The following is a 25,948-nucleotide window of genomic DNA, read 5'->3' as shown; positions in this document are numbered from 1 at the left end:
GAATACACATTTACCGATCTGCCGCTTGACATGACGACCTGACGTCACAGCTAGGTGGGCATTCGAATTTGACCACTCAGCTGTGTACGGCAGCCGGCGAACCGCACCTACACACAGCCAGATGCGCCGATATATCTGCAGATATATCGGCCTTTGGCTGTGCTGCACAGCCAACGCTATATGTCTGTGAATTACGTTGTGCACTGAAATATTGGTACACACCTGCCAACGCACTTGCGATATTTCAGCCGATATATTGCCCAGTGTGTGTACCCAGCATTCGTCTGCAACGTAAACACATGGAATTTGTGCCATTTTTCTTTGCTTTTTTGTCATTGTGCCTGTGCAACTCAAACTTTTATTTGGATGACATGTTTTGTTGGTATGGTTCATTTGTACTCATGTATTATATGTTGACTGTGTGCCACTGTGGAAATTGTGATGCCATACAAATAAACGATAATGATGTTGATATATAAATATAGCCAAAGACAGGGTCATAACTACTGCCATGGCAACCCTGGAGGAACACTGTCCTTGCATGCCTGTAGATCAACATTTGGGTTTCCAGCTCCATTTGGATTTCAACTGCCCTGTGATGGAAATGTTAAAAAATTCAATCGGCATTACTTGTTATATAGTGATCTGCTTACAAATAGACCATCATTTTATTTATCACTTATGCTGTTTTGGGCCCCTTCTTACCCTCTGTTTGTCAAAAACAAAAAATATATTTAAATCAGTTACAGTATTTTGGGCCTCTCAGTGCCTACATGACACTATGGCCCTTATTCAGAGGCTGTCGCAAGAAGAGATCGCTCTCTCTGAATGAGGGCGGCCGCTTCTTTTTTTTAGTGCGGTCGCTAGCTAAGCTGTGGGTTAGACCATCGCGACCATCGGGGCTTGCGACGAGACCCTAAGGTTGGGTCTCGGCAACCGCAAGCCCCAGGGAGCTTCCTGCTCTCATCGAGCAGGAAGCTCCCCACTGACATCACTGCTGATGTCAGTGCGGTCGCCCACAAAACGGCTAGCGTTCCGCCTCCGTTTGTGTAGCCACCCCCCGCCCTGCCCCACCTACAAAACGGGCCGAGCTGTCGATCAACATCGACAGCCGACCCTTTTGTAGTGAGCTCCGGAGCGAGAGAGTTTCTCTCTCTCTCCGGGGCTTGCGCACGTGCAGTGCGGCCACTGCGCGTGCGCAGGACCAAAACATCGACCCGGTTGCGAGCGTGCAGTGCTTGCGACCGGATCTGAATGAGGTCCTATGTTCCCTAATAGATATTCCAGCTCTTACATCACTCCACAGGTATAGTACCAGTTTGGCAAAGTACGTTTGAAGATTATTGCTTTCAATAATTGTAAATAAACAAAATGTTTTTCTTACAGGTTTTACTACTTTACTTTATAAACCAGTGTACTTTACGTTTTACTGTATGTAGACAGTCAGTATTGTAACTCTTGTTGTTTTACATGTAAGGGCCCGGAAGGACGGCCAGGACCTCCAGGCAACACTTTGGTGAGTTGTTTTAAAGTGTGTGATTGCAGTCTGCACAATATACAGCTTTCTACTTTCACAGGTTTCTTGCTAGAAATAATTAAAAGGGAACTCGAGCCAATATTGAAACAATTTCTGGCCAGAAAGAAACATGCAATATTATCAAGCACCCTTAGAACTGGGGCATTGACATGCACACAACATACATAAAAAATGACTTAGACAATGCCTGACTAATATTCTTGCAGTCTAACTTATATTCATTAGGTTCTGGTTCCTAGTGATTTCACAAGTTGCAAAATTTAGTATACAGATGTGTCCTCATACATCTACACAACACGCCATGCGGCGCAAGATGCCTGGTGTGAGTTAGCCAACAGGTCCCATGCGACTCTGGTAGCTGCAAATATCTTTTTTGCCTGAATATACATCTTAAGGCCCCCATACATCAGCAATCAATTGTGGCAATTCTGCAATTTGCAGACAATTGTGTAAAAAATCTGTATGGGCTATATGTATGGGCTTCACAGATCGCAGATTGCAACCAAAAAGTGATTGGAATTGTTAAATCAGATTGTCCAACATGTTGGATTTCACAGATGGATTGGGGCTGTAAATTGCTAGTGTATGGACATAATCAGCAGATTTGCAGACCGCTACTAGTAAAATTATGGGCCTTTCAAGATTGGCAGATCTGTGTTTGCTGCAATCGATCTGGAAATCACTGAAAAAGATCTGTAATGTATGGGCGCAGATTGCTAGATTGGGAAATCCTAAAATCGGGCAACAAATCTTCAAATTGTTCAATTGTGGTTTTCATATTGCTGATCTATGGGGTCTTAAGTCCTAATGTGATGCGACTAGGATGCACCAGGAGATTGCACTAATTAATTTGATATGTGACACCTTTTATGTCTGTGTGCGTCTGAGAGTCTGTAAATGAAGCACAATGGAACTTGGTGTGAAAGATAGCCTCGGCCGCCGCATCTTAGCACTTCATATAGGGATTCAGAGACTCAGGGCTTGATTCAGCAAGGAACGCAAGTGAGAGAACGCACGCACCCAGACACTGAGAAAATATGCTAATCAATGCATACGCACGGCAACTGCAGCAGAAGATGCAGACGCCCAGCAATATATAATGCCGCCCATCTCCCTTTACTCACAGCCTGAATAGTCCGCAAGATAGCGGAAACATCGATAACATTGAGGACCATCGAACACATTAGCATTATAGTGGTTGACCTAACCTCACTCAGGATTTGAGCAACTTCCTGCACGCAGTAAGAGCTCAGGCTGCGTAGTTCCTTGCAATGGCTAATTTATGCACACTCCTGCAACGGCATTCAAAGGCATTGGCACACCTGCGCTTGGCTGACCACCCTGCCCCCGCTACCACCCACAAATGGCACTTCCTCTCAATCAATATGGGAATGGTCCGCATACACACTGTGTGTAGTCTGCGTACCCTTACCCGATCGCACTGGCTAGTTCGAGCATGCACAGTGCGATGCATGTGCAGTGCGAAAACAGCCAAGTGCGTCCGTTCTCTCAATTGCATTCCTGAATCAGACCTGCAATCGCATACAGATATACAAGTTTCACAAATCAAATTAATCAGCAGAGTCTCCTGGTGGGTCGTAGTTGCATTGCGACTAAGACCCAATTTGAAGACACACAAAAGACGCTTGGCACAAGTGGAGTCGTAAGGGACCTGGTGCACTGAAAGGGGCTGTTCGGTACAACTGCAGCAACAGTCTCTGAGGACACATCTGTAGTTATGATAAATCACGCTATTCACCCTCTACCAGAGAATTTAAGTACATATTTTTTTAGGTTTAAAGATATAGGGGCTGGTGCAGTATGAACACAAGCCAGATATAATTACACCCGCATTGCATTCTATAAAGAAAAAGTCACCCGCATGCAGAGTTGTATGCATCTTAGTAGCTGGGAGCCCATTAGGCTAAGCTTGGTGTCATAGCTGTCATCATATCATCATTATCAGGGTGAACTTGCACCAGCCTTGTACTAGCTGTAGTCTGACAACAGGCGTAAGTACATGTATGCATAATTCCTACAGTACATAGAACTTTGCCTATGTGACAGCGCTTGTGGATTGGAATGGGATATCATTTCTTCAGCAGCAACTATGATAGAGGAGTTGCCAACCTTTACAAACTGTAGCAAAGATAAGAAAAGCTGTGCTTGGGGAAATATTACATCTAAAAAATATAATAACATTTCAAAACATCAATGAATTTATTATAAATACATACACATATAACACATACAGTATAAAAAGGGCCACCAATGTGGATTAATGTACCAATATATTATGAATCACAGTATCAGTTTAGCCACACAAAGCATTCAACAGAAAAGAGAAAATAAGTTGCAAAGCAGTTTCACTCCCAATTTGGATGTTAGTCATATGATGTTATTATTAAAGTCCTTAGAAAACTGCACCAGTTGCCCAGCTGGAAATTGTTCCAATTAATGAGTAAAGGTGGGATGTACTAATCATCGCATCCACGATGTGGTACATCCTGCCTGTGTTCGGGTACATACTGGGGTTGACTACTGGGGTATGTACCTAGAATATCGCAAATGACAGCTCTGCCGATAAGAGCTGTCCTTTGTGACGGCTCCGGAGAGAGGGACTTCCGGGTTTAACACCCAGAAGTCCGTCTGGCGTCCTTCTGTGCATGTGCAGAAAGCGGGCCACGAGGGGTTATTGTATACCTCTCAGGGGAGGCGTCCCGAAAAGAAGCCCATAGTCTTCTATAGTTTATTGGGTAACGCCACCTGAAGATGGCATTACCCATCGGGACAAAGCAATGCATTCCGGTGCTTAGTACAGGTGTGGGTATGTGGTAAAACTCCTGAAAACTGCATTTTCTCGGGTTTTACCACATTTTCCCATTTAGTACATCCTGCTCTTAGGGGGGAATGTACTAAGCATTGCATCCGCGATGCATTACATCCCACCTCTCTTCAGATACATACTGCGGTATGTACCTAGAATATCGCAAAGGACAGCTCTCCCAATAAGAGCTGTCCTTTGCAAAGCCCCCAGCTAGAGACTTCCGGGTTTACAGCATTTTCCCCTTTAGTACATCCTGCCATTAGGGGTATATTTACTAAAGTGAGAGTTTCTAGAAATGGAGATTTTGCCCATAGCAACCAATCAGATTCTACTTAACATTTAACTAGAATCTTCTAGAATATAATATCTAGAATCTGATTGGTTGCTATGGGCAACATCTCCACTTCTACAAATTCTCACTTTAGTAAATATACCCCTTAGTATGTAAAAAATAAGTTGCAAAATCAGTTCTAGTTAGGCCGTCATAGAATATTTTATAGTCAGCATATCATGAAGTTCTTTCTTAATAGTAACATAAATAGCTGGTTTGCCAGGGTATATTTACTAAAGTGAGAGTTTTTAGAAATGGAGATGTTGCCGATAGCAACCAATCAGATTCTAACCATTATCTTCTAGAAGATGCTACTTAAATGTTAAGTAGAATCTGGCTGGTTGCTATGGGCAACATCTCCACTTCTAAAAACTCTCACTTTGGTAAATATACCCCCCAAAGTCTAATGCCGAACCTTTAGGGTGCAGTCCCAGATATTATGGTCTGAATCTGCTAGCTGATATAATCTCTGGGCAAGGTGTGGGTGCCTCCAAGTCCCATACTTGTACACGATGTGTGCTACTATGGACTGGTGTGCCTGTAAAATCTCCAAGTGGGAACTGTGGCCAAGCAGAAAGATTCCTTCGATAACAAGAACACAGCAGGTTCCAAAGGGCGTATTACACAGGTGACTGTTAGCGTGTCACCAATTTGCTAATGCATTTCCTCTATTGTTTACATTTTATCAAACCATAAGAATTCCGTTATGACCTCGCAATTGCAAGTGGAGATGAGTTTTGTTTGCAAACGTCCCTTAGTGAACGAATGCTGAGTCCCATGGCATGCATAGGGCGAAAATATACATGATATACTCCACAACTTAATTTGTGTTCAACTCTGCATCAGATCCATGGTGGCTAGATACAGCCTTACACAAAGAGGACATTCATTTCTGATTGCTGCATTTATGTGTGAAAGTATTAGCACTGGTCAGTGTTTGCTGTACATACAGTAGGAAATTAAAAATATTGTTAAAGTCAAAATTTGGTTGGACGTTTAGATAGTAGGTAGTAGTTTTGCTAGTGTTTTGGATGATGTAAGGTTAAAACTATGGACCTCATTCAGAGTCGGTCGTAAGCGGCTGCTCGGTCGTATGCATCCGATGTTTCCAAACCATTGTGCGCATGTGCGTACGAGACCTTGCGATCCAAAATGCTGTCGATCGAACGGCTTATGAGCAGAAAGTGGCTTCCGAGAGTTGATTGACATGAAAGGCCGTTTGTGGGTGTTGACGGGGGTGGTGGTCTAAAATCGCAGGCGTTCCTCACCGTTTTAGGGGGCGCTTTAGGGGCGTACATAAATTACCTGCTATGACCGACATAGAAGGCCCGGAAGTAGCAAAACGTCACTCTGCGAGCAGGTTAGAGGCCTGGCTGATCGTACAGCTTGAGGTTGGGTATGTTCTCTCTCAAGCCCCAGAGTACAATTGATACTATTGAATGTTACTGATGTTAGGAGTGATGTTTCTATCTTGTGCCACACAATGCAAGCAGCTAATAATCGTTTGTTGTAACTAATAACACTGCTAATTGGCTTGTAATTGACTCAGCTGCGTTTGTATTAGCGAATAATAAGAATAAATATTTTTCATGGGGATGGCTTATTCTATGCGTTTTTTTGTTAATTTTTGGTGTAATTTGCACACAACACAAGCGGCTGCAACCATCAGAAGAAAATTAACATGCAGCGACTGACAACGACTGACAACGATTGACTGGATCGCTAGCTGCTATAACTCGTTAGCTAGAGGAGGTGCTTTGTTCATGTATGGGCGTCACTTTGGTTGCGATTGTTTTTTTCTCTGATTCTCGATCGTTAGGCGTACGACCGAGCGGCCGCTTACGACCGACTCTGAATGAGGTCCTATAATCCTTTCCGGCATCAGGATGGTGGGAAATTAAAGTTATATTGTTGAAATATATTTTGGTTTCAGTGATATGTGAATCATCTGCAATGAAAGGAAGACATCATGAGGAGGAAATTTGAGAACTTTTATAACAAACTGTCTTATTTTTTTTGTTAAAGATAAAAATAATTTTTTTTTTAAAAAACCACAAAATGATGTAAGCACTTGCCACAAAGTGCCCCATGTGCCCTCAAACCCGACATCTATTTCAAAACTTCTTGCAGACTTCAGCACATTACTCAACCCCCTCCCGACATGCAATTCTCTAGCTACATGCCCTCACCTTCACTACTAATTTACTTAAGCTCCTAATTATCAATTAATGGACATTAATTAATACCGCTAATTACTAGCACTTTGCCCAAAATGTGAACTTACCTTGTCAGGTTCAGGAGATACAGTATTTCCATGGAGGATGGGGAGAGATCACATAGCTCTGACTGCTCTGCACTCCATCCTCCTCTTACTGTGATCTGCTCTCCCTCTTGCTCCTCCTGCTGTACGCAGTCAAACAATGCAGATGCGGCTGGCGGCTACTCCAATCACATGAGGCTGAGCTTTCACCTGCAACCTCAGCTCTCATTTAATCATCTGAAGTCAGAGTGGGCATAAAGATTGAATGAGCTGGGGGCAATACTGTAGGTGACAGCTCGCCAGGTGACCTTTTGCCCATCAGTGTTAGGCGATACAGATATGCAGATACAATGTTTATAATTGACACCTAAATTCTACAAATATGAATATACTAGTAGTCAAGCTCATGCTTTCTTTAGAAGGTGTTTGTTGTTTAAAAATTAATTTCAAATTCTTTTTTCTTTGTTATGTCTTTTGAAAACTCAATAAAAATTACTCAAATTAGGAAAAAAGAATATCACCCTTAATTTGTTGTTACAGAAAGAAACAATTTCAGAAAAAGGACTAAAAGGGGAAAAGGTAAATCATGACTGGGCAACACAGGTAGCTCTCATCTATTAGAGTAGACTGATAAAGAATGCTTCATGTATAATATATTATAAAACATATAACAGATCTAATTCACAGTTGTTGCTATACATTTATTTTGTACCTATACCTCAGTATATCAACCTGTTAAATACCTAAATGTTACTCTTATAGGGAAACCAAGGGTCACCTGGGAAAAATGGCATGGATGGCAAAGATGGAATTCCTGGAACACCAGGAAAAAAGGTTGTAAATAATTTCTTTAATTTTATGTTAGAGAATAATTATTTTTCATTTATCTTTTTCAAAAATACATAACATACACCTTTCCTAATATGTACACCTAGTTCTTCCTTCATTTTTGATTCAGCATTTAGAATAGCATGTTTCTTGCACTTGTGACCCTTACGATGGAGCAAGATAGTCATGTATGCAAAGGGCTCAGTCTAATTAGGAGCGTGTTCCTCACAGTCCAAGTAAGTGCGGCTGTATGCTGCACTAATGGTACAGCCGGATTCGCACATTCGGGTCCGTGGTAAGATCAGGCTTTGAAGGGGTGAATTGCTGTTATAGTGGAAACTCGCTCCTAACTGGGTCGAGCCCAAAGTGTGCACACTTTCAGGAAGTTTCTTGTGTTAATAATTTCAGGGTATAGCTCTGTAGACCTGTGCCAGATTAAACGCCACATGGGCCTGGTGTTCAACGTTATCGAGGGCCTATTGTGAGAAGTGAAGAAGTGTGACCAGTGACATATAACTGTGACCAGTGCCACATGATGCATACATAGATAGACACAAACATGTCCTAAGACCTCCCCACTTGCCTTTTATATACCTTGCAAACCTCCTGACATGCCATCAGACCTCCCTACTTTCCCCTTAAATGGCCATCAGACATCCCCACTTCCTCCTTAAATGGCCATCATGCTTCCCCACGTGCCTTTAAAGACCCATCAAAACTCTTCACATGCTATTATTATTATTATTTGTATGTGTAGCACCACATGGGTTTTACAGTGTCCTTTAAAAAAGCACATAAACAAAAACAGTGCAAACAAAACAAGAAAGGAATGCAAAAGACTTACAGTACAAAAGATTGCAGCACATTGGATACAAGCTATATAAACATTATATATGCAGCTATAATACTTTCAAACATAGTGCCAGCTGTTGAACCCAAAAGGTTTGGTAGTATTGTGTGGGCAGTGGGAGGTTTGGTAATGTGCTGGGCAGTGGGAGGTTTGGTAATATGGTAGACAGAGGGAAGGATATGATGGTGCAAGTGAGGAAGGAAAAAGCACATGAGGAAAGAGGTCCTTCTCTTGAGAGCTTACAATCTAAAGGGGAGGGGTCACACAAACAAGGGGGACAAAGAGGAAAGAGTGTGACATCCTCTGATGCCTCTTAAATCCCCTCAGAGATCCCCAAATCCTGTTAGATCACCTCACATGACACGCAAGTGCCAATCTGACACCTTTATTTGCCACTTTATTGCCCCTCATGCAATCAAACCTCCCCATGCACCTCAGACCTCTCCACATACCATCAGACCACCCCACATAACCCATAAATTTCCCTTAATTACTTCACTGTGCATGTACTGACCCCAATTCAACCTCAAAAGAGCAGATCATGATTTGACTGGCATCACCACTGCTTACCATTGCTATGAAACCCTGTTTGACCTCTAATGTGCCTCCTTTGCTGTTGCAAGGACATATATTAAGTATTGTTTATTGTGAAATTGTTAAAGGAAATTTCATAGATATGGCTTTCAATACAGATTAAAAAACTTTTTCATAGTATAGTGTAATCACATTTGTTATTTGTTTATTTACTTTTCAGGGGGAGCTTGGACAGAAAGGGGAACCAGCAGATGTAAGTGTAAGGAAACTGAGAAGCACAACAATGTATAAATAAGTCATTAGTAGCATATTTTTTGTTTCTTTATTAAGTAATTTGATGATTTCAGGGTAATCTTGCATTAATGGCTTTAATGAGCACACAGAAGGAGTTGTGTATGGGATCAGGATGCTGGCGGTCAGAATATTGATAGCAGCATCCTGACAATCAGAATCCTGACAGGTTTACGTAAGTGTCCTAACCTTCCTCTAACCCTAACCTTCCTATCCTGCAGCCTAACCCTAACCTTCCCATTCTGCAGCCTAACCCTAACCCTCCTCCTAACCCACCTTTCCCGTAGCCTAACCCTAACCTTCCTATCCTGTAGCCTTACCCTAACCTTCCCATCCTGCAGCCTAACCCTAACCCTCCTCCTAACCCACCTTTCCCGTAGCCTAATCCTAACCTTCCCATCCTGCAGTCTAACCCTAACCCTCCTCCCCTTCAGCCTAGGCCTTACCCTACCCCCCACCGCAGCCTGGTGGTGGAAAGAAGGTAGGTAGACCCTTTCAGGGGACTCATTGCTGTGCAGTTCTGGACCAGAATGTCTTCCCTGCTGGAACTTTGGTCTAAAGTCTTATGAGCCATCTCAAAGTGTGTTAATGTCTTCACAGTCAGTGTGATATTCTTTTATTGTCCTGTTGTAGCTGGTGTCCTGCACGATGGTGGGCCAAAGTTCTTAGGTTCTTACCTACGCGAAACGCGTTGGAAACATCTACACCCTGCTTCCACCCCCTCACCAGGACACATCAGCACTGGTATCTGGAATCAGCATCGACTGTGCCAACCTGCGGCACAACCACCTTGACAGCAGCGACACACCCTGCTTCTCATAAGCGCACAGACACAGTCTGTACCACGGGACACTCGCGGGTCCAGGTAGCCATGAGCACCTCCAGTGATCGGCACCCTGCTCTGGAATGGTTGAGCCCAGTCACGCTCCACACACTCCATCGCCGGTGCCAGCACATCTGGAGCAGAGGGTCAACTACCACCCCAGCCAACCGACAGCACTGCAGCTGACGGCATCCACATTGTAGACCAAAGGTCCAGTAGGGAAAACGTGCTGGTCCTGACCCACACGGCAAGGATCCCCCTGAGAGGGTCTACCTACCTTCCCATCCAGAGCCAGTCCTTCCCACATTCCCACCTTCCACCACACCCCTGTTCCCCCCATGCATGTTCCCTCTCTACCAATACACACTGTCCCTCCTGACACCACACCCCCGGATGAGCGCAGTTCACCACAACACCTCCATGACTAGCAGAATGTCAGGTACTCAGGAATGCCCTCACATAGTAGAGTGCCAAAAAATCAGGATGGCGCATTACCAGAATGTCAGGGACTCAGGATTCCGGGTGTCAAGAGCACACGGATATCAGGATCAGAAACTTAAGGTTTGCAGAGAAAGCAGGACCAGGAACTCAGGATGATAGAAACATGGTAAAGACTAAATCAATGGAACTGCAGCCATGTGACTGCATAAGCTCACCAATGATATGGCACTGATTGTGGGGAGAGCCAGAGTTTATTGGCCAAACTTCCAATTGAAGCTTATGTTAATAGTTTGGCATACTTGTTTTCTAATTTTTATTGTTTTGCCTGTTATACAGTATTAAGGAATTATAATCAACATATGATCCAGCATATTCTAGTTCACTAATCACTTTTCTTCTTACTAACTCTATCAATGGAGACAACTGACTAGACTATGTGCTAAGAGCATTACTCTGTATATACTAATGTTATGTTTTTCTCAGAAAGAAATTGCTACTGCCATAGGGATAAAGGGTGATCAAGGCGATATAGGGCCAATAGGCCCTCCTGGGCCATCTGGCCCTCCAGGACCACAGGTAATGAAACACATTTATTTGGTAAGAGCACATTTATCTTGCTAATGCATATCTTTCCTATTAAGTTGCTAACAATTGAAATAAGAACTAATGTACTTTGTATGTTTTGATATGAGATACCATGGGCCTGATTCATAGGTTTACGCTAATTCAATTCCAACTGTGATCTCTTACGGATTGCATTAGCGAAAATATGCTAATGTATCCAAAACTTCCCCGAGCATAGGGACACCCACTGCTGCTTTCTCATATACATCCGACAAAGTGCATAATTGTAAACATCGGTACCATCGATGCAGATCGGGCAGTCACACAGCTTTTAAGTTAAGTCTGACCAGCCGCAAACATTGTAGCTCTCCTGACACGCAGGGCGCTCTCATGCTGTGAAGGAGATTTCAATGGCTAATTTATGCACACCCATGAAAGAATGTTTAAATGATCCCAACACTTCTGTGTTTGCCTAGCCAGACCCCATGTTACCTCCCCCCAAATGCTGATTACCTGTCACTCACTTTGCCAATGAATCCCCTATGCACGCGTAATTGCAATCTGTGTGCTTGCATAGTGCGGCATTCATGCATGCATATCGGCAATGCGTAAATCTCTGAATCAGGCCCTGTATTACTTACTGCTCATATTGCTACAGCAGCTTTTGTGTGGCTACAATATTTTAAAAAGTAATGATTTGTTCTTATTTTAGAAATTGTCGCCTAATAATTTAAACACAGTCTCAGAAGTGAATGTCCTCTGCATAGAAATAATTCTCTTTGGGTAGATCTCAGACAGTGTTGCTGCAAAATGTGCTATGAATACATGCTTTTCTTTCCATCTAAGAGAAACAAAACTAAATATAACTATCACATGCTTGTGAAATCTGAATGTATTTTATTTTTAAGGGTGCTTCTGGGAAAAATGTAGAAATGAAGGTAAGAGAACAAGTCATTATATAAATTATTGAATTGATTGATTAATTGCAGTGCAGTGTAATAGCTGATAGATTGTAGCTGAAGTGTAATTTTCAGTAATTAGAAATAAACAAACATATGGAGCTTTTTAATACTCCTCCACATACTTACTGACGTAGAGACTACATGTTATATGAGTAATAATGGTCTCCGTATGGAGGCGTGGGTTAATATCCCACTTCTGGCACCATGTTTTGTTTGTATTCTTGTATATGCATTGATAAGGATACTGAAGCTTGGGTAACAACTGAAGTGCTTCTTTATTCAGACATTTGCAAACTATAGATACACTGTACACCAGACTACACCCACTTCCCAGCATTCCCCATGGTCCTAGGGACCATCACTAAAGATTCAGGCTTTCACATATAAGTAAGGGAGTGTCTACACACATTTAGCATATCTAATGCAATAAGATCACATCTACTGCAAGAGATATTTGACATGGTTGGGTACAGGATCCAGACGGTCCGAATACCATCAGCCAGAGCGGGATTAAGGGGGGGAAAGGGGTGCAGGGGGCACCTCTCCCGGGCCCCCCTCTCTCAGGGGGCCCCCTGGCCATTGATTACAGTTTCAGTGCAGCAGGACTGCACTTCATGCTGTAGGAGGTTGAAAGGGAGGTGGGGCTCCACAGCACTCAGTCAGTCCCAGGCCAGCAGCATGGGAGAGAGAGGAGAGGATGGAGGAGCTACTGTGCTACAGGCAGTGAGTGTAGTGTACACCTGTAAGGTGAGAGAGAGAAAAGGAGGGGGCACTATATTGTTTGTCTGTATCTGTGACTGTATGTATGTATATGTGTGTGTGTGTGAATATGTGTAATTATGTCTGTAACATATTTATGTATTTATGTGTCTGTATAAGTGTGTGACTGTGTGTATGTGTGTGTAAAAGTGTGTAAATATATGTGTGTGCATAAGTGTATGACTGTGTATGTGTGTCTGTTACTTTATTTACGTACTGTATGTATGTATCATACTTACCTACCCTCCCAGGACCTGCAGGAGGCTCCCGCATTCCACCCACTTCCTACTGGGGAGAATAATCCCGGGGATCGGCAGGTCCGTGAGTAGGGGGCGGGGCCTACTGGCACAATTGTATGAGAATTGCGTCATTTGGCCCCGTCCCTATTTAAATATGCAGTGTTCATGGCAAATTACCACGAGGGGTGGGGCTTAATGATGCCCACCTGTTTCTCATCCACGGGAGGAAAGAGGAAAATTTAGAAGTTGGCAAGTATGGTATGTATGTGTATAAGTGTGTGTATGTATGTTTGTATAAGTGTGTATGTAACTGTATGTATGTGTGTGTATAAGTGTGTATATGTATGTGCGTGACTGTATGTGTGTCTGTGACTGTATTTATGTGTGTGTATGTCTGTGTATTAGTGTGTGACTGTGTGTATAAGTGACAGTGTGTATGTGTGTACTAATGTGACTGTGTGTATTAGTGTGTGACTGTGTGAATTAGTGTGTCTGTATGTATCTGTGTGTGACTGTATATATGTGTGCATGTGTGTAACTAAGAATTTGTATATATGTGTGACTGTATGTAGGTGTACATGTGTGTGACTATGGGAAAGATGTACTACAGCAAAATGCGGTCAAAACTCTGAAAACTTTCAGATGTTTGACCGTATTCCACATACGTATCAAGCGCTGGAAAGCAAAACCTTCCGGAGCTTGTATCCGATAGGCAACACTTTCTATAGAAGCCTATGGGCTTCTTCCCAACTTCCCAAAAGAGATCCAATAGGATCTCTCCTGGCGTCCCCAGTGGCCGCGCATTTTCAGTAGGACTCCCGGGTCATAAACCCGGAAGTCCTCACATCACATAGGACAGCTCCTATCGGAATAGCTGTCCTTTGCATAAATAATCGCAAAGCTTCATGCATATGGCGTTAATAAATGCTACTGCATATGTTAAGTGTCGGGATGTATCACATACAAAATGCGATGGTTGATACATCCCATCCTATGTATGTATGCATACCCCATCAACCACCCCAATTTGGCTGGACTGTCCTGGACTTCAAGGGGAAAGGTAGGGAAGGGAACACTCTCACCTGCTCTGGGAGACTGAGGAAGTGATTTACACACCTCCAGGGTGACATGAAATGGGGTCGTCATGTGTGGCCATGCCCCCTTTTCATGTGCACACCAAAGGCTTGCACACGAGAACATGATCTCATGTCCCAAATGATGCTCTTTAAGGCCCCACAGTCTTAAGTACCCCGGGTCCCACAAAGCCTTAATCCAGCTCGAACGGCAGCGGCATCCCAGCAGTCAGAATCCCAACAGATTTGTGTAAGTATTATAACCCTTACCCTAACCCTCCCCCTAACCCTAAGCGTCACCCTAACCCTAATACTTACCTCTACAATCTGGCTGTATTCTGACAGTCGGGATGCCATTGTTTGTATTGTGACCGTCTGCATCCTGACTATGGGGATACTGACTACATCCCATTTCACAGACAGGCTCCTCTTTAATAATATGCAGAAATAACATTTGCCAAATAGATCACTAGTTTACTACTGGCTCGTATGACTAATGTGCCATAGGTCTAATTTTTTTACTATAAGTTGTCTCTAAAAAGGCAGCAACACCTGACAGCAGGAGCACACAAATAGCTTACCCTCTTCCTTTGCTGTAAGTATACTATAACAGCAGCCTCTTCCTAGCTACAGTAAGAAAGGTCCAAGTCTGTCATCTTGAGTATCCGTTTCAAGTAAGGACAATACAGGGAAAATCATACAGCTGTGTGTGTGTGTCTTTACCATACTGTGTGTAACATGGACTACAGTCACCCCTTGTCCTATTGGTCAGTGCTAAGCATACAGATGTGCCCAGTTACATCTTTGCCACTTGTGCGGTAAATCGCACCACGTATGGTGAGAGTCGCGTGTACGCGAACGCACAAAGTGTTCGCACCCGCGACCATATTGGATTGCATGGTGTGATCCCAGTGCGTGCCATAGCGTACCGTAGCGTATGCAGCCACGGGTAATCGCATAGTACTGTAACTGGACACATCTGTACTTGCCAACTCTCCCTAATTGTCAGGGAGACTCCCTGAAATTGTAGCAATCTCCCTGACTCCCTGAAGAGTCTAGTAATCTCCCTGATTGCACCTTACCCCCATTATCTAGCTGCTTTATACTTGGAACAAAAAGTAAATCAGAGATGTATACATTCAAATGGTATGACCAGTGCCATTTCCCGGCATTGGTTATAAGTAGGGGTGAGCGGGTTCGGATTTCTGAAATCCGAATCCCCCGGGCCCCCCCGATCCGAGGCCGATCCGAGTCTGGCTCGACTTTTCCCGCCTGACTCGGATCTGAAATCGAGGCAAAACGTCATCATCCCGCCTTCCGGGTCTCGCGGGTTTTGGATTCTATATAAGGTACCCGCGTCGGCACCATTTTCTCACTCGGCTGTGGACAGTGAAGAGGGAGGGTGGGAGTTAGGGCTGGCTGGGCTGTGTAGTGTAGTGTAGTGCAGTGTAGTGTTGTGCTGCGCTCTGCTGCTGTTGTGCATAGGGGCTGTGTCCACTCCTCTAGTCCAAAGTCCATAGGGGCTGGCTGGACTGTGTTGTGCAGTCAGTTGTCCATAGGGGCTGTGTCCACTCCAAAGTCCTGTGCAGTGTCCCAGTCCTAAAGGGGTGCTGTAGTGTTGTCCAGGGGATGCTCTGTCCATCAGGGGTGCTCCCCCCAAGTGCAAAAAAATAAATATTTTTTCTGTGTTTGTGAATTGTGTGCGCAGTAGCCGCACGTGCATCAACAAAGTAGTGCCAAGCGTGCGCCTGTGTCATAAATAAAGGGCCGGCTGGCTTGACCGTTAAAGGGTGCTGTAACCCCCAAAGTGCACTCCAAACCAAATAAAAAAATATTTTCTGTGTTTGTGAATTGTGTGCACTGTGGCTGCACGTGCATCAACAAAGGAGCAGCGCCAAGCGTGCGCCTGTGTCCCATAGGTAAATGGCCGGCTGGCTTGACCGTTAAAGGGTGCTGTAACCCCCAAAGTGCACTCCAAAAAAAATTAAAAATATATTTTTTTGTGTTTGTGAATTATGTGCGTAGTAGCCGCACGTGCATCAACAAAGTAGCGCCAAGCGTGCGCCTGTGTCATAGGTAAAGGGCTGGCTGGCTTGACCGTTAAAGGGTGCTGTAACCCCCAAAGTGCACTCCAAAAAAAATAAAAAAATATATTTTTTTGTGTTTGTGAATTGTGTGCGCAGTAGCCGCACGTGCATCAACAAAGTAGCGCCAAGCGTGCGCCTGTGTCATAGGTAAAGGGCTGGCTGGCTTGACCGTTAAAGGGTGCTGTAACCCCCAAAGTGCACTCCAAAAAAAATAAAAAAATATATTTTTTTGTGTTTGTGAATTGTGTGCGCAGTAGCCGCACGTGCATCAACAAAGTAGCGCCAAGCGTGCGCCTGTGTCATAGGTAAAGGGCCGGCTGGCTTGACCGTTAAAGGGTGCTGTAACCCCAAAGTACACTCCAGTCCAAACAAAATAAAAAAATATTTTCTGCGTTTGTGAATTGTGTGCACTGTGGCTGCACGTGCATCAACAAAGGAGCAGCGCCAAGCGTGCGCCTGTGTCCCATAAGTAAAGGGCCGTCTGGCTCATTTCTTAAAGGGTGGTGCACTAGTCTCCAACAAAAATAAAAAATAATTTTCTGTGTTTGTGTGCGCATTAGCGGCACGTATATATCAATATAACATAAATGGAGGACCAAACTTTCTCCGATAAAAATAAAATAGGGAAAGATCAAGAACCACTTCCTCCTAGTGCTGTTGCTGCTGCTGGGAGTTGTTCATCATCCCAGAGAGGAAGTAGGAACACCACTACTTTTACTAAACAATTGACCCTCCAACAGTCCTTAGCGAGGAGGATGAAATACGACAGCAGCCATCCTGAAGCAAAACGTATAACTGAGGCCTTGACTGCTATGTTGGTGTTAGACGTGCGTCCGGTATCCGCCATTAGTGCAGTGGGATTTAAACAATTGATGGAGGTAGTGTGTCCCCGGTTCCAAATCCCGTCTAGATTCCACCTGCATCCTCAAAGCAGCAGCGACAAGCGTGCGTCTGTCTGTTAAAGGGTGGTGTAACCCTCAAAGTGCGCTCCACAAACAATAAAAAAATTCTTCTTTTTTTTTCTGTCTTTGTGAATTGTGTGCACTGTAGCTGCACGTGCATCAACAAAGGAGCAGTGCCAGGCGTGTGCCTGTGTCCCATAAGTCTGTTAAAGGGTGGTGTAACCTCCAAAGTGCTCCAAAAAATAAAAAACTATTTTTTTTCTGTGTTTGTGACTTGTGTGCGATGTAGCCGCACGTGCATCAACACAGTAGCAGCGCCAAGCGTGCGCCTGTGTCATAAGTCAAGGGCCGGTTTGGACATCTGGTCCGGACTGAAGGACGTGCCAACAATTCCATCTTGCACCTATTTTTTTTCTTTGCATTATGTACTGTTTGGGGCCTAGTTTTTCAAACTGCCATCCTGTCTGCCACTGCAGTGTCACTCCTAGATGGGCCACGTGTTGGTGCCGCCCACTCGTGTTGCTTAGCATAGTCATCCAGCTACGTCGGTGCAACCTTTTGGACATAAAAACACTATTGTGAGGTGTGAGGTGTTCAGAATAGACTGGAAATGAGTGGAAATTAAGGTTATTGAGGTTAATAATAGCATAGGAGTAGAAAAACCCACAAATTCTGTGATTTTAGCTGTTTTTATGCTTTTTTAAAAATAAATACAGATCCAAAACACAAAAACCCAGAACCCAAAACACGGAAGGGTGGTTTTGGCAAAACCAATCCAGATCTAAAGCACGAAGAAAGATCCAGATCCAAAACCAAAACACAAAACACGAAAAGTGGCCGGTGCACACCCCTAGTTATAAGGCACAATGGGCCTGATTTAGATTTGGATGCTATTGTTCCCGCAGCTGCGATTTTTTTTCAGCTGAGGATGTGCGAAATTATGCTAATGGTACAGCATCCGGGACTTGTACTGAGACGCCCTCCAGATCGTTTGCAAGCTGTCAGCAACTGTGTAAACATACGCAGCATCAAATGCATCTGATGCAGATCATGCAAACAGCGAATTCATGAGAAAGTCTATAGTCACTTAAATTGGCCGCTGTAGCTAAGACGCTGAAGCAATGTTCTCAGTCTACAGGATCACAGATGAAGTATGTGACGAGCCCCTGAAACAGTCGAGCCATACCTGTGTTTTTAGCTGACACTCCCAGTTGCCTCCCCAAACGCTCCCTGCTTTTAAATCACAATGCAAACAAAGAAGGGCAGCATGTGACTACGGTAATGTACATCGACACATGCGTAGTGTCAAAATAATCGCTCGATTTGCAAAAACATTGGCATTGCATTCAACTCTGAATCAAGCCTAATGATCCCTATGGCTACATGCTTTTTGTTCACAAATACATTTTTTAAGAGCTGACCAGATACTGCCCCACTTGCTAGCTGGACACAGATGGCAGCACTGTGCAGGTACTGCTTCACTTACTATCTGGACTGATAGCCAGCCCAGATACTGCACCACTGACTACTTCAGTTGAGGTACATCAATATATATATATATATATATATATATATATATACACTCAGGGCTGCCATCAGGGGGGGACTGTCGGAACTACTGTGGCGGGCCTGGACACTCCGACAAAAAAGGGGGCCCGGCCGGCTTTTACCACTCGCCCGCCGCCGCTGCTACTTTGGATGAATGGGGCCACCTAACCCACCCCTGCTTCCTGGTCCCCAAGAGAGCCTGCCGTCCGCTACGAACGAGGTGCCTGTCCGCCCCTTCTGCCGATGTAACTTTATTGTACATCGGCAGAAGAGGCAGACAGGCCTCCCGTTCATGGCAGGCGCTGGGCTCCTTATCCGGCACGCGTGACGTCATTATGTCACCGCGCTCTAATGAAGAAGAGAGGAGCCGCGCCATCACCAGCCTGGCCCTGGACCTGGAGCAAAGGCCCGGGGTAAGATTTAGATGCTGCCTAGCTGGGGGCTGCAAGAACACTGCGCAGGACTGGAGAGAATATATATATATAAATACATATATATAATGTATATATATTGTATGTACTGTATGTATATATATATTGTATGTACTGTATGTATATATTAGGGGTGTGCACCGGCCACTTTTCGTGTTTTGGTGTTGGATCTGGATCTTTCTTCGTGTTTTGGATCTGGATTGGTTTTGCCAAAACCACCCTTCCGTGTTTTGGGTTCTGGGTTTTGTGTTTTGGATCTGTATTTTTTTTAAAAAAAGCATAAAAACAGCTAAAATCACAGAATTTGTGTGTTTTTCTGCTCCTATGCTATTATTAACCTCAATAACCTTAATTTCCACTCATTTCCAGTCTATTCTGAACACCTCACACCTCACAATAGTGTTTTTATATCCAAAAGGTTGCACCGAGGTAGCTGGATGACTATGCTAAGAGATACGAGTGGGCGGCACAAACACGTGGTCCATCTAGGAGTGACACTGCAGTGGCAGACAGGATGGCAGTTTGAAAAACTAGGCCCCAAACAGTACATAATTCAAAGAAAAAAAAGAGGTGCAAGATGGAATTGTCCTCCCACCCACCCTTATGTTGTATAAACAGGACATGCACACTTTAACAAATCAAACATTTCAGCGCCAGGGTCTGCCACACGACTGTGGATGAAATGATTGGTTTGTTTGGACCCCCACAAAACAAGCTGGCAATTAATCTGTCCCTGCACAAACTGGCTCTACGGAGGCAAGATGTCGTCCTCATCCTCCTATTCCTCACCCTCTTCAGTGTTGTGTACATCCTCATCCTCACAGAGTATTAATTCGTCCCCGCTGGAATCCACAACCACAGGTCCCTCTGTACGTTCTGGAGGCTGGTCTCCCTGGAAGAGTTGATAATTCATTTTATGAACATCATCTTCTCCACATTTTGTGGAAGCAACCTCCTACGCCTTTTGCTGACAAGGTTCCCGGCTGCACTAAACACTCTTTCGGAGTACACACTGGAGGGGGGGCAACTCAGGTAAAATAGAGCCAGTTTGTACAGGGACCTCCAAATTGCTTCTTTTTCCTGCCAGTACAGGTATGGACTGTCTGACATGCCTACTTGGATGCTGTCACCGATGTAATCCTTTAACAGACAGACGCACGCTTGTCGCTGCTGCTTTAAGGATGCAGGTGCGGCTACAGCCCACACATTTCACAAAGACAGAAAAAAAAATAAGAATTTTTTTATTGTTTGTGGAGCGCACTTTGAGGGTTACACCACCCTTTAATAGACAGACGCACGCTTGTCGCTGCTGCTTTAAGGATGCAGGTGCGGCTACAGCCCACACATTTCACAAAGACAGAAAAAAAAAGAAGAATTTTTTTATTGTTTGTGGAGCGTACTTTGAGGGCTACACCACCCTTTAACAGACAGACGCACGCTTGTCGCTGCTGCTTTGAGGACAGTATCTTATGCAGTGACAGTAGACTTGTCAGAAATTGTTGGCACGTCCTTCAGTCCGGACCAGATGTCCAAACCGGCCCTTGACTTATGACACAGGCGCACGCTTGGCGCTGCTACTTTGTTGCTGCTGCACGTGCGGCTACATCACACACAAGTCACAAACACATAAAAAAAATATTTTTTATTTTTTGGAGCACTTTGAGGGTTACACCACCCTTTAACAGACAGACGCACGCTTGTCGCTGCTGCTTTGAGGATGCAAGTGCGGCTACAGCCCACACAATTCACAAAGACAGAAAAAAAAAGAAGAATATTTTTATTGTTTGTGGAGCGCACTTTGAGGGTGTCACCACCCTTTAACAGACAGACGCACGCTTGTCGCTGCTGCTTTAAGGATGCAGGTGCGGCTACAGCCCACACATTTCACAAAGACAGAAAAAAAAATAAGAATTTTTTTATTGTTTGTGGAGCGCACTTTGAGGGTTACACCACCCTTTAACAGACAGACGCACGCTTGTCGCTGCTGCTCTAAGGATGCAGGTGCGGCTACAGCCCACACATTTCACAAAGACAGAAAAAAAAATAAGAATTTTTTTATTGTTTGTGGAGCGCACTTTGAAGGTTACACCACCCTTTAACAGACAGACGCACGCTTGTCGCTGCTGCTTTGAGGACAGTATCATATGCAGTGACAGTAGACTTGTCAGAAATTGTTGGCACGTCCTTCAGTCCGGACCAGATGTCCAAACCGGCCCTTGACTTATGACACAGGCGCACGCTTGGTGCTGCTACTGTGTTGCTGCACGTGCGGCTACATCGCACACAAGTCACAAACACATAAAAAAAATATTTATTTTTTTTTGGAGCACTTTGAGGGTTACACCACCCTTTAACAGACAGACGCACGCTTGTCGCTGCTGCTTTGAGGATGCAAGTGCGGCTACAGCCCACACAATTCACTAAGACAGAAAAAAAAAGAAGAATATTTTTATTGTTTGTGGAGCGCACTTTGAGGGTTACACCACCCTTTAACAGACAGACGCACGCTTGTCGCTGCTGCTTTAAGGATGCAGGTGCGGCTACAGCCCACACATTTCACAAAGACAGAAAAAAAAAAGGAAATTTTTATTGTTTGTGGAGCGCACTTTGAGGGTTACACCACCCTTTAACAGACAGACGCACGCTTGTCGCTGCTGCTTTGAGGATGCAAGTGCGGCTACAGCCCACACAATTCACAAAGACAGAAAAAAAAAGAAGAATATTTTTATTGTTTGTGGAGCACACTTTGAGGGTTACACCACCCTTTAACAGACAGAAGCACGCTTGTCGCTGCTGCTTTGAGGATGCAGGTGCGGCTACAGCCCACACATTTCACAAAGACAGAAAAAAAAATAAGAATTTTTTTATTGTTTGTGGAGCGCACTTTGAGGGTTACACCACCCTTTAACAGACAGACGCACGCTTGTCGCTGCTGCTTTGAGGATGCAGGTGGAATCTAGACGGGATTTGGAACCGGGGACACACTACCTCCATCAATTGTCTAAATCCCACTGCACTAATGGCGGATACCGGACCCACGTCTAACACCAACATAGCAGTCAAGGCCTCAGTTATACATTTTGCTTCAGGATGACTGCTGTCGTACTTCATCCTCCTCACTAAGGACTGTTGGAGGGTCAATTGTTTAGTAAAAGTAGTGGTGTTCCTACTTCCTCTCTGGGATGATGAACAACTCCCAGCAGCAGCAACAGCACTAGGAGGAAGTGGTTCTTGATCTTTCCCTATTTTATTTTTATCAGAGAAAGTTTGGTCCTCCATTTATGTTATATTGATATATACGTGCGGATAAAGCGCACACAAACACAGAAAATATTTTTTTATTTTTGCTGGAGAGTAGTGCACTTTGTGGGTTACACCACCCTTTAAGAAATGAGCCAGCCGGCTCTTTACTTATGGGACACAGGCGCACGCTTGGCGCTGCTCCTTTGTTGATGCACGTGCAGCCACAGTGCACACAATTCACAAACACAGAAAATATTTTTTTTTTTGGTTTGGACTGGAGTGTACTTTGGGGTTACAGCACCCTTTAACAGTCAAGCCAGCCGGCCCTTTACTTATGACACAGGCTCACGCTTGGCACTACTTTGTTGATGCACGTGCGGCTACTGCGCACACAATTCACAAACACAGAAAATATTTTGTTATTTGGTTTAGAGTGTACTTTGGGGGTTACAGCACCCTTTAACGGTCAAGCTAGCCGGCCCTTTACTTATGACACAGGCGCACGCTTGGCACTACTTTGTTGATGCACGTGCGGCTACTGCGCACACAATTCACAAACACAGAAAATATTTTTTTTTTTGGTTCGGACTGGAGTGTACTTTGGGGGTTACAGCACCCTTTAACGGTCAAGCCAGCCGGCCCTTTACTTATGACACAGGCGCACGCATGGCACTACTCTGTTGATGCACGTGCGGCTACTGCGCACACAATTCACAAACACAGAAAATATATATTTTTTTGGTTTGGACTGGAGTGTACTTTGGGGGTTACAGCACCCTTTAACGGTCAAGCCAGCCGGCCCTTTACTTATGACACAGGCGCACGCTTGGCACTACTTTGTTGATGCACGTGCGGCTACTGCGCACACAATTCACAAACACAGAAAAAAATTTTTTTTTGGGTTTCGACTGGAGTGTACTTTGGGGGTTACAGCACCCTTTAACGGTCAAGCCAGCCGGCCCTTTACTTATGACACAGGCGCACGCTTGGCACTACTTTGTTGATGCACGTGCAGCTACTGCGCACACAATTCACAAACACAGAAAAAATATTATTTTTTTAGCACTTGGGGGGAGCACCCCTGATGGACAGAGCACCCCCTGGACAACACTACAGCACCCCTTTAGGACTGGGACACTGCACAGGACTTTGGAGTGGACACAGCCCCTATGGAGAACTGACTGCACAACACAGTCCAGCCAGCCCCTATGGACCTTGAAGTAGTGGACACAGCCCCTATTAACAACAGCAGCACAGCACAACACAGCCAGCCCCTATGGACTTTGAAGTAGTGGACAACAGCAGCTCAGCGCAGCACAGCACAGCAACACTCTACTCTGCACTACACTACACTACACAGCCCAGCCAGCCCTAACTCCCACCCTCCCTCTTCACTGTCCACAGCCGAGTGAGAAAACGGCGCCGACGCGGGTACCTTTATATAGGATCCAAAACCCGTGAGACCCGGAAGGCGGGATGATGACGTTTCGCCTCGATTTCAGATCCGAGTCAGGCGGGAAAAGTCGAGCCTGACTCGGATCGGCCTCGGATCGGGGGGGCTCGGGGGGGTTCGGATTTCAGAAATCCGAACCCGCTCGCCCCTAGTATATATATACACACAGACACAGACACACACACACACATATATATATATATATATATATACATGTGTGTGTCTGTGTGTATATATATATATATATATATGTGTGTGTGTATATATATATATATATATATATATATATATGTGTGTCTGTACATATATATATATATATATATATATGTGTGTCTGTACATATATATTTAGACACACACACATGTGTATATATATATATATATATATATTATAATATGTGTGTGTGTGTGTGTGTGTAGTAGGCACATATGCTGCATGTGCAGATGCAGTTGTATATACCGATATGCAGGGGTATGCGGCTGGTGCGGCCACACAGGGCGGGATCACCTGGGGGGGTGGTATTAAGTTTCCATACTTTGGGGGGCCCTGCCCTGCCCTGCATATTTTGGCAGTCCCGGGCCCCACAATTTCTGATGGCAGCCCTGTATACACTGTACAGTATATATGAATAAATAGTCTCTAACCTTGCAGATAATATGTCAAAACTAGGGCATGGCTTACTAGAATTCAGTACTAAGTACTTCTGAATGTACAGTGTGTTGCAATGTATTCAGTTAAAACAGGTTGTTCATCTAAAAGTTTAGCAAAGGAATTTCATATTATGATGAATTTTGTAAATGGTATTGTTATATATTGTGTGCTAAGATGTGGTATCAATAAAGTTTTTCCACATTTCAAAGAGTTCTTATTTTGCATTTCCTTGCTGTAAAGAGTTGCTGCATTAGCATGAAAGTCAGGCTATGAGTCAGGCTACCACTATGAGTGAGGTGAGGAGGTACTGTGGCCATATGAAATCTATCTAGGGTTTATTATCAATGCTATCTGGCAGCATAATAAGAGAATACTTTATATCAAAATGTTATTTAGCTTTTGCACAGTCAGTGATTAAATAGGGAAAGCATCGCACAAGACCTGTCTCATTTAGTATGACAAAGGGCAGATTCAGATACTGCATTTCAGATAATGTGAGTACTTCAGACCTACAGGTCCAAGCTTCCCTTGTATCCATTAAGTCAATTTAAGCCTCAACTTGGATTGGTAAAACACCAGATACCATAGAATCCGAAAAGTTCATCCCTAATTTATTTTCCTGTGGAATTTTAAGTTTTCTGCACTGTACACTAGGGAACTCCAGTATCACTTATATTTGTATGTTTGTTACTCATCTTTTCACTGTTTTATAAACAGTTTATGAAGGATTAATACATTTAATCATAAAATATTGGCTGATTATTTAAGAAATATACTCTTTATATTAAAAGATATGGCTTCCATTTTGTGCAAACTAGCCTCCCTATTACCCTTTCTAGGTCTCTTCTCTACGTTCTCCATTAGATTCTTTTCTTCCCTCAGAAAATTCCACTGCTCTCAACCAACTATATTCAAACATGCACTCAAAAATATATTACATGAGACAAACACACATGTGTCAACTAGCCACACGGTCTGTACTACAACATGAATGTACAATTTGACACACACCGAATTCGACTATTTCCCCAGTCAGAGTCCTGTACTTAAGCTGTCACTGGTCCCTATTACTGAAGAAGGTCGCTGGTTGGCAACAATTACCTTTCAACTGTATTTAGCAATTGTTTAAATTTGATTATTTGCCTCATTTGCCTATTATTAGTGGCAATATTGTGAGCATGTATGTTCAACAACATAAAGGTAAAGCATAAAAAAATAATATTAATGTTTAATTTAATGTTTATTTGTTATAAAACTAATAATAATATGATTATTTTGTTGGCATTACATAAGAAAATAAATACAGGTTTTTAA

At 43.9% G+C, this 25,948-nt stretch overlaps 1 protein-coding gene across 3 annotated transcripts in view; it reads left to right on the top strand.

Annotated features, from left to right (window-relative positions):
* Positions 1-25,948, top strand: part of LOC148529144 (uncharacterized) — a 486,130-nt gene that overhangs the window by 218,247 nt on the left and 241,935 nt on the right. For all 3 annotated transcript variants that reach the window (XM_088468693.1, XM_088468692.1, XM_088468691.1), the window contains exons 57-62: positions 1,478-1,516; positions 7,496-7,534; positions 7,718-7,789; positions 9,388-9,420; positions 11,206-11,298; positions 12,195-12,224. In XM_088468693.1, the coding sequence (XP_088324819.1) occupies positions 1,478-1,516; positions 7,496-7,534; positions 7,718-7,789; positions 9,388-9,420; positions 11,206-11,298; positions 12,195-12,224 (306 nt within the window). The remainder of the gene's footprint in view (positions 1-1,477; positions 1,517-7,495; positions 7,535-7,717; positions 7,790-9,387; positions 9,421-11,205; positions 11,299-12,194; positions 12,225-25,948) is intronic.

This window comes from Taudactylus pleione, unplaced genomic scaffold (genome assembly GCF_031769625.1).
Source record: "Taudactylus pleione unplaced genomic scaffold, aTauple2 ptg000086l, whole genome shotgun sequence".
Classification (NCBI taxonomy): Eukaryota; Metazoa; Chordata; class Amphibia; order Anura; family Myobatrachidae; genus Taudactylus; species Taudactylus pleione.
The sequence above is the reverse complement of the archived record's forward strand: the minus strand, read 5'-3'. Positions and strand labels throughout refer to the sequence as shown.